Source organism: Labrus mixtus, chromosome 14 (genome assembly GCF_963584025.1).
Source record: "Labrus mixtus chromosome 14, fLabMix1.1, whole genome shotgun sequence".
Lineage (NCBI taxonomy): Eukaryota > Metazoa > Chordata > Actinopteri > Labriformes > Labridae > Labrus > Labrus mixtus.
Window position 1 is genome coordinate 21,665,321 of NC_083625.1, and position 13,326 is coordinate 21,678,646.

The 13,326-nt window shown below is 45.0% G+C and overlaps 2 protein-coding genes across 3 annotated transcripts; one reads left to right on the forward strand and one right to left on the reverse strand.

Annotated features, from left to right (window-relative positions):
- Positions 1-839: 839 nt before the first annotated feature.
- Positions 840-4,011, forward strand: LOC132988404 (cysteine-rich and transmembrane domain-containing protein 1-like). The gene is made up of 5 exons (XM_061055788.1): positions 840-963; positions 2,321-2,373; positions 2,581-2,624; positions 2,720-2,861; positions 2,983-4,011. The coding sequence occupies exons 2-5, from the start codon at positions 2,322-2,324 to the stop codon at positions 3,123-3,125; spliced, it is 381 nt and encodes a 126-aa protein (XP_060911771.1). The 5' UTR covers positions 840-963; position 2,321; the 3' UTR covers positions 3,126-4,011.
- A 237-nt stretch (positions 4,012-4,248) lies between these two features.
- LOC132988403 (T-cell immunoglobulin and mucin domain-containing protein 4-like) lies at positions 4,249-11,242 on the reverse strand. Of its 2 annotated transcripts, none has more exons than XM_061055786.1 (8): positions 11,085-11,242; positions 6,949-7,019; positions 5,878-6,073; positions 5,368-5,504; positions 5,184-5,255; positions 4,979-5,064; positions 4,593-4,707; positions 4,249-4,484 (listed from the first exon to the last, which is right to left on the reverse strand). In XM_061055786.1, the coding sequence occupies exons 2-8, from the start codon at positions 6,998-7,000 to the stop codon at positions 4,405-4,407; spliced, it is 738 nt and encodes a 245-aa protein (XP_060911769.1). In that variant the 5' UTR covers positions 7,001-7,019; positions 11,085-11,242; the 3' UTR covers positions 4,249-4,404. The 2 variants fall into 2 exon arrangements, with proteins under 2 accessions (XP_060911769.1, XP_060911768.1); XM_061055785.1 differs by having other exon boundaries at positions 4,979-5,067.
- Positions 11,243-13,326: the final 2,084 nt, after the last annotated feature.

Consider the following 13,326-nt stretch of genomic DNA (forward strand, 5'->3'; position numbering starts at 1 on the left):
TTGAAACTCTCACATCGAGTTACAACGCATGTCCAAACTAAACGTGGGCAAAGTTTCAGATCATGAGGTAAACGAATGTTGGAGTGATCCCAAGATGAGTCTGCAGAGGGCGCTAAACGACTTGTCCTGATAAACACGCCATAGTCCCCCAATATATGAAACCATATAGAAACAGATCAAAGAATCAAAGTCATTTAAGGCTCAGATTTGTTTTATCACTTCTCTCTGCCCCTCCTTTAGTTCTCCAGCGCCCCCCTGTGGAGTCTTCTGTCTGTGTTCTTTCATCTGAGCAGGTGATCAGGTAAAGAAAGGTTTGAATGGGAGTGGGCGGAGCTTCAGCTTCAGGCTGTCACAGTTTGTTTGTGATTACTTCAGTTCAAACTGGTCTCAGTTTAAACTCTGCAGGCTGTTTGACAGGAAAACACCTGCAGGCCTCAGGTGTGCCTGTGTGCGCGCGCGCGCGCGTGTGTGTGTGTGTGTGTGTGTTTGTGTGTGTGTGTGTGTGTGTGTGTGTATGTGTGCGTGTGTGTGTGTGTGTGTGTGTGTGTGTGTGTGTGTGTGTGTGTGTGTGTGTGTGTGTGTGTGTGTGTGTGTGTGTGGAGGAGGGGGGGGGGTCCTGGGTCCTGGATCTAACCTGTACCACTGTGGGTTATCAGTAACTTTATTAATAACTGATCAATTACTGGAGCTAAATGTTGACATGAAGGGCTACATATAAGAAGTCATAACGATGGAACCCAGTTTTTAAAACAGTTAAAAGAAAGAAAAAAGGGAGAGAAAAGGAGATAGTGTGTGTGTGTGTGTGTGTGTGTGGGGGGGGGGGGGGGGGGGGGGGGGGGGTGTATTACGTCAACCCGTCCGCGTGCTGCTGCCGGCTGTTTCCTCGCGCCACATCCATCCATCAATCAACTACTCGAGCAGCCGAAAAGAGAGCGACCCAAGCAAAGACGCATCTGATAGAAGGTGAGTCCAGATCTCATTTAATAAAAACACGTTTTACATCTTGACTTGAGTTAAAGGGAAGTTCCCGCGCGTGACAGATAAAACTTTATCACTTCTGTCTGTGTTTGAATGTCTGGAGGTAAACTCGGTCGACACAGTGTCACCAGGTAACAGCTGTTCTTAATTCAAACACCTGTTTGTAAGTATTGGTTCCGACCCTGACGGGACATTTGATGGATTCACGAAAAACTTTAAAACTTATTAAAGGTGTCAAAACTTTAAACAGGAGCCAGAATAATTTATTTAATGTTGGCCGAATTAAAGAATAGACTCCGATTTTATTAAATGTCAAGAATGTTACTCTTCCTGATGTAAAGAATAACATGTCAGACCCTCATCAGACGTCAGACCCTGATCATGTCAGACCTGAAACATGTCAGACCTGAAACATGTCAGACCCGGAACATGTCAGCCTTGAAGTTCTATAGAAAAAAAATCAACATTTTAAGAGTCGACCCATCAAACTCTTTGTGTTCATCTTATCGAAACATTTTAATGCACTTCATGATGCTGTGTGACCTTTGTTTACCTTTTCATCGCGGATATGTGACGTCATTGGTCGGTCCAGTTTCAGATAGACATTAAAACATGAGGAGAGATGAGCACGTGACCAGTTGGCGGTTACTGGTTTCACTGGAAACTTGTTTACTGGCTTTTTTTTTCTTCAAAACAAACAGTGTGTGTGTGTGTGTGTGTGTGTGTGTGTGTGTGTGTGTGTGTGTGTGAGGGAAACAGAGCAGCCTGTTTCTATACTCATGTTACCATGGTAATCAGTTGATTAGATTTAGGCTGGTATGAAGGCATCCCAGAGAGTAAAAAAAAGTCTTTTTGTTAAGAAAAAATGGGATGGGGTAGATGGGATAATATGCAGAAAGGATTTCTTCTTTGTATTCCTCTCCTTCCTGATGTCTACACTTCCTCGCCGCTGAGGTTGGGGTCGGAGCAGGCTGTTCATGAAGGAGGATGGCGGTGGTTGTGGGAACGACACAGTCTGATGGTGGTTAATGTAAAGAAGAATGAAAAATTAAAATGTTCCAGTAATTATGGGTATAATGACATTTACCTTTCTCCTCCATCTCTCCTCCATCTCTCCTCCATCACTCCTCCATCTCTCCTCCATCTCTCCTCCATCACTCCTCCATCTCTCCTCCATCTCTCCTCCATCACTCCTCCATCTCTCCTCCATCTCTCCTCCATCACTCCTCCATCTCTCCTCCATCTCTCCTCCATCTCTCCTCCATCACTCCTCCATCTCTCCTCCATCACTCCTCCATCTCTCCTCCATCTCTCCTCCATCACTCCTCCATCTCTCCTTCAGGATGAGTGATTACCCTCCCCCGTACGGTCCTCACACCCACGCCTACCCTCCAGGTTTGTCTCTAAAAGTTTAAATTAAAAACTTCAGCTCACTCCGATCTCAGGTTTTTATAATTAGTTTTTAAATATTTGATTTTACTTTAATTCATTTAAAAATATATATTTTATTGGTAATGAGAAGTGCTTTAACAGCTGATTGATGTAAACAGTGCAGGTTGTCATGGAAACAGTGACATGTGACCTCTCGCCGTTTCTCTGCAGCTCTCGGCCCTCAGCCCCCAGCATTCCCCGGCTCCTCCTACCAGGTACCCACTACCCAGCATGCACTGCTGCAGCCTCTTCTTCTGTTGTTAAAAAAAATCCTGTGTTACCATGACAACCCCACCTGTCTCCTCTGCAGACCTTCCCTCAGAACTACACAGGAGGAGCAGGCGGCTATCCACCTGGGCCCGAAGGGGCCTACATGAACCAGCCAGGATACCAGGGCTACCAGAGCGGGCCCCACGGACACTACGGAGAGCAGGCTAGACCCAACACCACAGGTAGGTCAAAGGTCAACCAGATCCTCATCATAGCCACAACTTGCTGGTCATTTATATTCTATAAATGTTTTAAAGTTTAAAAAAGTAAACAGATTGATTCATGACTCTCTCTCTCTCTTAGTGGTCGTGGTCGAGCAGCAGCGGCCCCGTGAAGAGGAGAGCGGCGCTGAGGATGGCTTCCTGGCGGGGTGTTACGCTGCTCTGTGCTGCTGCTGCCTCATGGACATGCTGAGCGACGACCACTCTAGCTGTGACGACTTTTAATGAGCGATGACCACTCCCACTGTGACGACTATCACTGAGCAATGACCACTCCCACTGTGCCGACCACTCCCACTGTGCCGACCACTCCCACTGTGACGACCACTCCCATTGTGACGACCACTCAGACAGTGACAACCACTCAAACTGTGATGACCACTCCCACTGTGACGACCACTCCCCCTGTGACGACCACTCAAACTGTGATGACCACTCCCACTGTGACGACCACACCCACTGTGACGTCCACTCCCACTGTGACGACCACTCAGACCATGACGACCACGCCCACTGTGACGTCCACTCCCACTGTGACGTCCACTCCCACTGTGACGACCACTCAAACTGTGATAACCACTCCCACTGTGACGACCACTAAGACCGTGACGACCACTCCCACTGTGACGACCACTCAAACTGTGATGACCACTCCCACTGTGACGACCACTAAGACTGTGACGACCACTCAAACTGTGACGACCACTCCCACTGTGACGTCCACTCCCACTGTGACGACCACTCCCACTGTGACGACCACTAAGACTGTGACGACCACTCAAACTGTGACGACCACACCCACTGTGACGTCCACTCCCACTGTGACGACCACTAAGACTGTGACGTCCACTCCCACTTTGACGACCACTCCGACTGCTAAAACAAATAAGAAATGATTTTTAAAAAGTGTAAAAAAAAATGTTTTGATGTATAAGAAGGTTTTTAGTCTTCACCTTTTGAAGGACGGGTTTTCTGATTGGACAAAGATTGATTAATACGTGGTAGTTATTTCCTGTTTCTGTGGTTGTTTAATCGAGCGCTGTAATTAAAACAAAGTTCAGATCAGAAGGCTGAGTTCATCATCCATCTGTTCATGAACTTCTTCATTAAAGCTCTTGTGAGGGACTCTTTGTTTGTGTTGGTTTTGGCACCCCCTGCTGACAAAGCGGTCTATCTCCTGCTCATGTTGTCACACTCACTTAAGCGACTCATTAGGAACAGCTCTCTGAATATCCCCGTACAGTTCACTTCACTTGATAGTTCAGGTTTGGTGTTTATTTATCCAGGACAGAAACAGTTGACTGACCGTCACAAGTTTGATGAATGGAATGAAACACTGGACTCACGATACGCTCTGTATCACATTTATTCACAGTGTGTGTGTGTACACAAGTGTTTTTACAGGTGTTTGTGTACAGATGTGTTTACAGGTGTGTGTGTACGGTGGCCCAGATGGACATAAAGGAGAGAAAACTTTATCGCCAACAGAGACAAACTCGTGTCTCTACACAGAGCTGTCCTCCTCCTGCTCTGATTGGTTTAGCCTCCTGTCAGTCTCTGCTCTCTTATTGGCTCTCCAGAAACCTGCACAGACAAAACACAAAACACCTGAGCATCAAAGTGTGTGTGTGTGTGCTTGCATGCATGCGTGCGTGCGTGCGTGCGTGCGTGCGTGCGTGCGTGTGTACTGACTGTGAGCAGCAGTCAGCAGCAGTGCAGGTATGAAGACGATGAAGGACGCTCTCACTGTGTTCCCGATGAAGCTCAGCAGGCAGTCCAGAGGGTTCACCTGCTGCTGGACGGATGACTGAAAACACACACGCACATATTTGAGCATATTTGGACATGAGGGCAGAGCTGGAGAGGAGCGAGGAAGTAGTCTTACACAAACTAATGAGGGGCCGTATGTTGGACTCACCTGTGCAGGTAAACAAACTGAGTGATTGAATAAATAAATGACGAGCAGTGTTACTGTCATATTAATATTTAAGACTACTCAGGACGACAGGTGTGTGAGGATTCAAATGAAGAAGCACATTTGCAAAGTAAGCACAGGTGGGATTGTTTCAGTTTGTTACCTGAACCAGCGCCACCACTGGCCCTGTGGTGAGGTCTCCTGTGACATCACTTCCTGCCTGCTCTGTCACGTCTGTTGTGGTGAAACCTGCTGAACAGAAAACAGAGTCTCAAAACTAAATAAATAACATTTAAAATATTTGTCACAGTAAGATGTCTGATCTGAGTTATACCGGCCCCGCTCCCCCTTCTGCGTCCTGCTCTCACCTGCTGTGGTGGGAGGTGTGTCCAGGTTCCCAGCATGCTCTCTGTCTGACGGCTCAGAGACCGCAGAGCGAGCTGCAGGAGGCCAGTAAAAACACAGAAAAAGAAGAAGAAGAAGAAGAATAGTCTGACTAAACTCTGCTGTTTCTGAATATAAAATAACTAGTGTCAGGGTTTGTGGACGTACGTTTGATGATGATGAGGTGCACGGTGGACGTTTGGTCGTTGAACAGACCGGGCAGCTGAACTCTGCAGTGATAGAAACCAGAGTCCGACAGGCGAGAGTTCAAGATGGACAGAGAGGAGGAGGAGGAGGTGGAGTACCTGCAGAGGAGAGATGATTACTGTAAATACAGAAATACTGTTAATGCTAAAAATAAAAAAACATATTTCAAAATTTCAGATATCGTATTTACCGTAAGTTCAATAAAAGAAGAGTAAGAAGTGAAGAAGATCGTGAGAAGGTTAAACAGAAAACAGATGAAGAGAGCTGGAGGAGGTTGAGGATGAGGAGGAGAAGGAGGAGGAGACGGCAGAACTCCATCAACATCATTTAAGTTTTCTTTATGTGATCAAGTTAGTTATTTGCCTTTACATCCACGTTACACTTCTAACAGGAGGTGCTGACAGGAGGTGCTGACAGGAGATGCTATTAGTTCAGATCACTATTAATGGAAACAGACTGATGACATCACACCTGTATGACTTCCTGTATGTGGTCTGATCTCCGGCGGTGTTGATCAAGGTGTTGTGGCAGGTGAACAGTGACGGCTCGCCCCGCCCCCAGCACACCTCCACTCCTGTCTGGCTCACCGCCTCTGTACGACACGGCAGCGTAACCCTCCTCCCAGCCAGGCCCACCACTGTCTCCGTGGTAACCCCTGCTACAATTTCTGGCATGGACAAAAACACACACAGATTATTTATATGTTCAAGCATCTGTTCTTTAGCTGCAGTTCCTCTAACGTCCACCAGAGGCTGCTGTAGTCAAACTCGATCGATAGAAGTGAGACAGAAAACTCAGCTCCTCCTGCTGGCTGCTTAACAAATTTAGTGCATCATATTTTATCACAGAGTAACTTTTAAATGAGCAGACGTGTGTGTCGGTATCTTCTCCAGAACAGAGAGAGCAACGAGTGTCTTTAGCTTCGCTCTGACCGGGACAGAGATCTGACCTGACTCTTAAAAACCACGTTAACACAACTACAAAGTCGGCTAACGATCAGCTGAAGAACATACAAAGAATCAGAGGACTAATGTCTCATAAGGACCAAGAACGTGGATCACATCAGTCCAAGTCTGAGGTTTTTACACTGGCTCCCAGTCTGTCAGAGAAGAGATTAAAATTCTGCTGCTGGTTTTGAAGTGCTGAATGGTTTTTGACCTGATTAACTACAAACCATCCAGACCGCTCAGGTCGTCTGGTTCAGGTCTGCGTTCTGTCCCCAGAGTCAGAACCAAACACGAAGTTCAGTGTCTATGCTCCGTTTATCTGAACAAACGTCAGGTCAGCTGAAACTCTCTGATCTAATTTTGGCGCCTGCTGTTTCTGTTTTTGTCTTCTTTCAGACTTTAAATTGTTAGAACTTTTTAACGCTTTTGTGATTCTTCTTCTAATGCCGCATGTGAAGATCTTTGAATCGCCTTGTTGCTGAAAAGCGCTTTAATAAAAACTTGACTAAATGAAACGTGTCGACATGTGAGTGTGTTTGAATCGTCCGTCTGTTCTCCAGTGTTTCATGTGTTTCAGTTTCAGGTGGAGACTCACCTGTGAGGACGCAGACGCAGGCGAGGGAGTGAAGAAGCAACAGCGACAGCATGATGTTGTGTCTCCTCACACTGACGGGCAGAGAGAAGCAGAGCCAGACAGATGAATCATGACCGACTTCCCTTTTCCACTCCTCGTGTATTTATAGACACACCGAAGTTTCCACACAGTTTGTCCCTTGGCCAGAGAAAAACAATGAAGATACAAAGTGTTCTGATGTCGTACTTCACCTGGAGTTACTGTCACTGAGTTCCTCTCTAGAAATGGACCCAAATCAGTTTGGTTTTAAGCGGGGCCACTCGACTGAGACTGCACTAATGGTAGTAACAGAATCGCTACGTTTGGCTCGAGCTGCGGGTCAGTCCTCAGTTCTATTACTTCTAGACCTGTCTGCTGCCTTTGACACAGTAAACCATCAAATCCTCCTATCCCTGCTCTCTGAACTTGGCATCTCAGGATCTGCCCTCTGCTGGTTCGTGTCCTACCTTTAGGAAGGGAGAAGTGTCCGAAACAAACAGTCTATCCACAGGGGTACCTCAAGGGTCAGTGCTTGGTCCCCTTCTATTCTCCATATACACAAGCTCACTTGGTTCAATAATCCGCTCTCATGGCTTCTCATACCACTGCTATGCTGACGATACCCAGCTCTTCCTGTCATTCCCGCCAGACGATGTTACAGTCTCAGCAAGAATCTCGTCATGCCTTGCTGATATCTCTAAATGGATGAATGAACGCCACCTTCAACTCAACCTTTCAAAGACTGAGAACCTTGTCATCCCAGCCAGTCCCTCTATGCAACCACAGATCAATATCCAGCTTGGAACAACCAAACTCATGCCCACAAAGTCTGCCAGAGCCTCAGGAAGATATGTGATGACCTGACACATCTGGCTGTGGCTTCTTTCCTTCGTGGCATTCCCGACTCTCTCTCTCTTCATGGTTTTTGACTGTCTCCACTGTCTGTATCTAAATAAAGGCCAAAGAAAAGCTGCATACAGTTTTTCTCTAAAATCTTGTTTTCTGTTTCTTGTGTCCTTGTGTCACTGAGACTTAACAGCTTTAAAGATCAGCTGATCCTCGTCCTCATGTGCACTCAACGGTTTCATTCATCAATTCATGCTCCTGTCATTAAGATTGCTGTCAGATAAATTAAGTGTTTGCTGTTCAATCAAGTGAGGGATTTCTCTCTTCTTGCTTACTTCTCAGCAGCTGTAATAAGTAATTTTGTCCACCAGAGGGCAGCAGTCAGTTTAAATCTGTGTGTGTGTGTGTGTGTGTGTGTGTGTGTGTGTGTGTGAACAACTTTTGACCCGCAGATCTATACCTGATCATCAGTATCCCCTTTTTAATAGTTTTTAAAGATTTCAATGTTTTATGTCAACACATCTACGCATACCTCCCCTCCTTGTCTCCTCTCCTTACCCAATTTCCGTAACTCCTCTCTCCTCTTGTTGCCTCCTCAGTCTACTTCTTTCTTTTTCTTTCCTACCTTGTTTCCAATATTTGATTCTTCTGTCCTCTCCTTGTCTCCTCCGTCCTCTTCTTGCCTCTTCTGCCCTCTCCTTGCCTGCTCTGTAATTCCCTTCTCTCCTTTGCCCTCTATTAACTCCTCTGTTCTCTAATTACCTCCTCTCATCTCATCTCCTTGTCTCCTCTCTTCTCTTCTCTGTCTTATCTTTGTCTCCTCTACGTGTAGCCTATGTCGTGTCCTCATCCCCTTGCCTTGTCTCCTCTTTTTTGTCTCTTTTCTACTTCCTCTTGTCTCCTCTGTTCTCTCCTCTATCCTTTCCTTGTCTCCTCTTCTTCCTCTCCTGGCCCCTTCTCTCTTCTCCTAGCATCCCCTTTCCGCTCCTTGTCTCCTTGTCTTTTATGGCCTCTTTTGTCTCCTCTCCTTGCCTCTCTTTCCCTCTGCTTGTGTCCTCTCCTTGTCTCCTCTCCTCATCTCCTTGTCTCCTCTTTGTAATATCCTCTGTGTGCTGAAAGATTAAATATCAGGGGTCAAAGGTCACTGTGTGTTTTGGCGTTTCTCTCCTGAAATGATTTAGTCAAACATTCCTCTTTAATCACATTCCTCCCACTGCAGATATAAATACTTCATAGTGTGTGTGTGTGTGTGTGTGTGTGTGTGTGTGTGTGTGTGTGTGTGTGTGTGTGTGCATGTGTGTGTGTGAGTGACAGAGCTCCCATAATGCATCACTGTGATAACAACGTGTGAGAGCTGACATGTTGATGTGTCTCATGTTTGAACTCGTTAACTTCAGATTTTAATAATTAAAACAAAATATGTGTATAAATATTTAAAAACAAAAAAAAGATATCTTAAAAAATTATTCAATGTTATGGAAATGATTATAATGTAAATAATTAAATACTATAAATACTTTAAATACCGTAAATACTGTTCATAATAAAAATGCACATGTTGTATTTACCGTATGTCCCATAATAGAGGGGGAGAGGTCAAGCAGAATTTTTCTCTCTTAAATGTAGCAGAAATCAAATGTATCCTCTGAAAATAACTGTGAGTCATGACTAAAAATGAGTGTAACACCAGAGTCCCGCTGCCTGTGATGCTTTCTGAGCCGTAGCTACACTTTGTTTACATCGACGAGATGGCCGGCCTGCTCCTCCCCTTGCATATAAAACTTGTTTAATTGAGGGACTAGAGAAAAGAAGAATAACATACTGTACTCACTGCTTATTTGAATGGCAAGTAAGCGTTTCTAGATCACGGTCATTTTGTGTAAATTCACATGCAGTGTGAAGATAAGAGCAAACTAAAGATCACTAGCATTAGCATGCTAACACAACAATGCAGGGTGAGTTGTTTTGGTTTCATGCTGGTGCTCAAGGGCGACATCTGCTGGATCAAAAATCGCACATTCTTTCTTTAATGCTGACAGTCCGACAGTTCGTTAGATGAGCTCAGTAGTGGCGGCCGTCCTGAACACAGATCTCCTTCTCTCTCACATGGACCAGGAAACCGACATCTGTGTTTCCAACATCGTCACAAACCATCATGTCCATAAATGTGATTGGGCAACAAATCGAGAATTATCTATGATGTAAAAGTTTGTGAGCAGCAGAACTTAATATGTTATTAAAGTAAATCTCTCTCGGGGAGCAGGATAGCTTAGTGGTTATGTTACGCGCCCCGTGTACGGAGGTGATAGTCCTCAACGCAGCGGTCGTGGGTTTGAGTCCGACCTCACCATTTGCTGCATGTCGTCCTCTCTCTCTTCATGTATCTGAATAATTAAAAAGTAAAACATTTATTTTCATAAAACTTATTATGAAGTTTCTGTTGTTTTTATTTCCAAAATAAAAGTCCTGCTACGTGTTTTATGTTAAAGCTTGTTAAGAGAAGATGAAAGCTATGCTGATAGATGCTATTAGGTGCTAATAGATGCTAATAGATGCTAATTATTCAGTCTTTCAGTGTCATAAATCAGTCTGAACACTTTCCGGCTCCACAGCCTTTTATTAGCATCTCGCTAATTAGCTCCTTGTTGAACAGCTTCAGGGCCTGTTAGCATGATGCTCGCTAACACGGAGGCTCTCTAACACGGAGGCTCGCTAACACGGAGGCTCTCTAAACCCTCCACCTCCACTCACGCTGTCCTCATTAGCACTGAATGATTAGCATCGGCATTAGACTGGTGTTAGCCGCATGCTAATGTGATCTGGAGAGGGTTGGACACGGAGGATTAATGAACCGACGAGGAAACGTAGGCGAGACGGTGAAGAGGTGGAGGAGGAGGAGGTTACCATGACAACAGGACAGAGGTGCACGGACACCGTGTGGTTATAAATCTGATCAAAGGTCAATGTTCTCTCTGAGTCCCTGCACAGGTAACGCAAACACTCTCTGTAAACTGTGTGCTGCATTCAAGTCCTCATCGACGGCTTCGTTACACCTTCAGCTGCGAACCACGATGACCTACGGAGGCCCGAAGCGTTCAAACCAAAGACAACCACAAAATGAAATAATCATATTAACAAACATGATGCTAGCTCTGTTAGTAATATGTGTCCGTACTTAAATGACGTCACTATGATAATTACCTGGATGCTCATGTTGGCTATCAACGGAAAAAGTACGGAGGCCCACAAGTGCAAACGCCAAAATGAGTTACATTAAGAAATACTTGAGGCAGGTTCAGAAACGTGCAAAAGTCCCAAACAAAAGTAACAAAGAAAAAAGCCGCTAAAAGCAGAAATGACTGCATTGACATCCAACACGCTGCAGATGAACAAACGATAAAAACATTACGTAATGCATCAAGTCTCCTTTAACTTTACTCTCCTTTCCTATCAAACAATAAATTCCCTTCCTCTTCTTCCTCACTCTCTCACATCAATAAACCTGTTCCACAGAGCGCCCCCTACAGGCCTGGAGGACTGTTTAAGACCGCACTCTCAGTGTTTGTCAGTTGGTTCCACTTTTTGCAGAATCTTTTTATCCCAGTGGGTCCTGTAAAACGCTGAGAAAGGAATTTTTATGGTGCTAAATTATCTGATGTGTAAAGTGAAATAACGAGACAGAACCCTCCTCTATGTGTATGTTTGTAGGTGTGTGTGTGTGTGTGTGTGTGTGTGTGTGTGTGTGTGTGTGTGTGTGTGTGTCCTCTGAGTGCTCACTGACGACATGACTGAATCTTTTTACTGAGCTGTAACACAAACACACTGCAGCTCAGGGTTCTGATGTTCCTCTGAGTCTTACATCTTTACGAGCTCACGTGGAGCCTCACAGAGAACCTCCGAGGATGAAACCAGTTCATGGACATCAATCCTGCACGTCGACTTCGAGGAGTAGGGGAGACCGGGGACAGGTGCAACAAGCCTCATAGGTGAGTGATGCTGCTCACACTGCACATGCCCAGTTAGACATGACACAGAACAGGAAGACAGAAAGATGGCTGCTGTTAGCATTTAAAACAGACATGCAGGCAGACAGACAGACAGACAGACAGACAGACAGACAGACAGAGAGACACAGACAGATACACAGAGAGACACACACACAGACAGACAGACAGATAGGCAGACAGACAGACAGACAGACAGTCAGACAGGCAGACAGACAGACTGACAGGCAGACAGACAGACAGACAGACAGACAGGCAGACAGACCGACAGACAGACAGACAGGCAGACAGACAGACAGACAGACAGGCAGACAGACAGACACACAGACACACAGACACACAGACTGACTGACAGGGTGTGTTTTTGTGTGATTCATCGTCTGCTGTCAGACTCCAGCTGGACATCTTCATCTTCTTCTTCATCCCTTCCTCCACCTGTTGCTCTGTTTCATCCTTTCAGTCTGAACAAAACTCCTCCTCTTCAACATGTTCTCTTGTTTCAGATACCTGAACAGGTAAAGAACATCAGCAGATAACGTTACAGATGTTTGACTTCTTCTCCTTCATAAAGTCTCTTTAAACTCTGACGGAGTTAACCTCCTATTCTCCTCTTCCTCTTCTCCTCTTCCTCTTCTTCTCTTCCTCTCCTCCTCCTCCTCATCCATCCGTCCGTTCTTCAGCTGTGAATCTCAACCGGCTGTAAGATCGTCTGCTTCTCGCCGCCATCGCTCGGGTCCATCTGGAACCACATTCACACACTAAACAAGAGCTCGCTGTGTTTGTGTCTGAAGATCATCAGAGCTATCTGCTTTGAGAGTTCGACTCAGAGACGGAGATGAGAGAGGGAGAACATGAGAAAGGCGTCGTGGAGATATTAGACATTGTAATCATTCACATAGAATCAGACCCAATAGATCATATAGATCATAAAGATCATATAAATGATGTAACACAGTTTCTTACAGTTTTTTCCAATTGCTAAAACACAATTTTGCAAACTAGGCTGGTTTTATCAAAATACTTAACACAATTCACAAAACCACACACCCAAACTGCAAAATACCTCATATATCCTGCAAAATGAAGCACTGCAACCAAAACTACATATAACATTATCAAAATCAAACTTTTGCACCAAATGGCACACACTTCATTCATATTGCCAGATTTTAGTCTAACCAACTACACACTGTTGGGCATAATGAAAAGCACTCTCATCTTTAGTATGCTTTGCCATAATACTAAAATAGTTCAAATTGTAGAAAATTCTTCAGATTGTTCACATGCACAGAAATATTTGCAGATACACACACGTGCTGTTCAAACATTTATTTTTTAATTTTTCACCAAACAAGTCAGTGCAACATATACCAGTACAGTAAAACGGCTCAAGTTGGGCTGATCTCTGTCCAGCCTCTCGTGTTGTCAGCCCTTGGTTGATGACATGATCAACTAAGGTTGCTCTGATTTCATTTGAAAGTTGTTGTCTTCTTTGGCCATGAACTCCTCT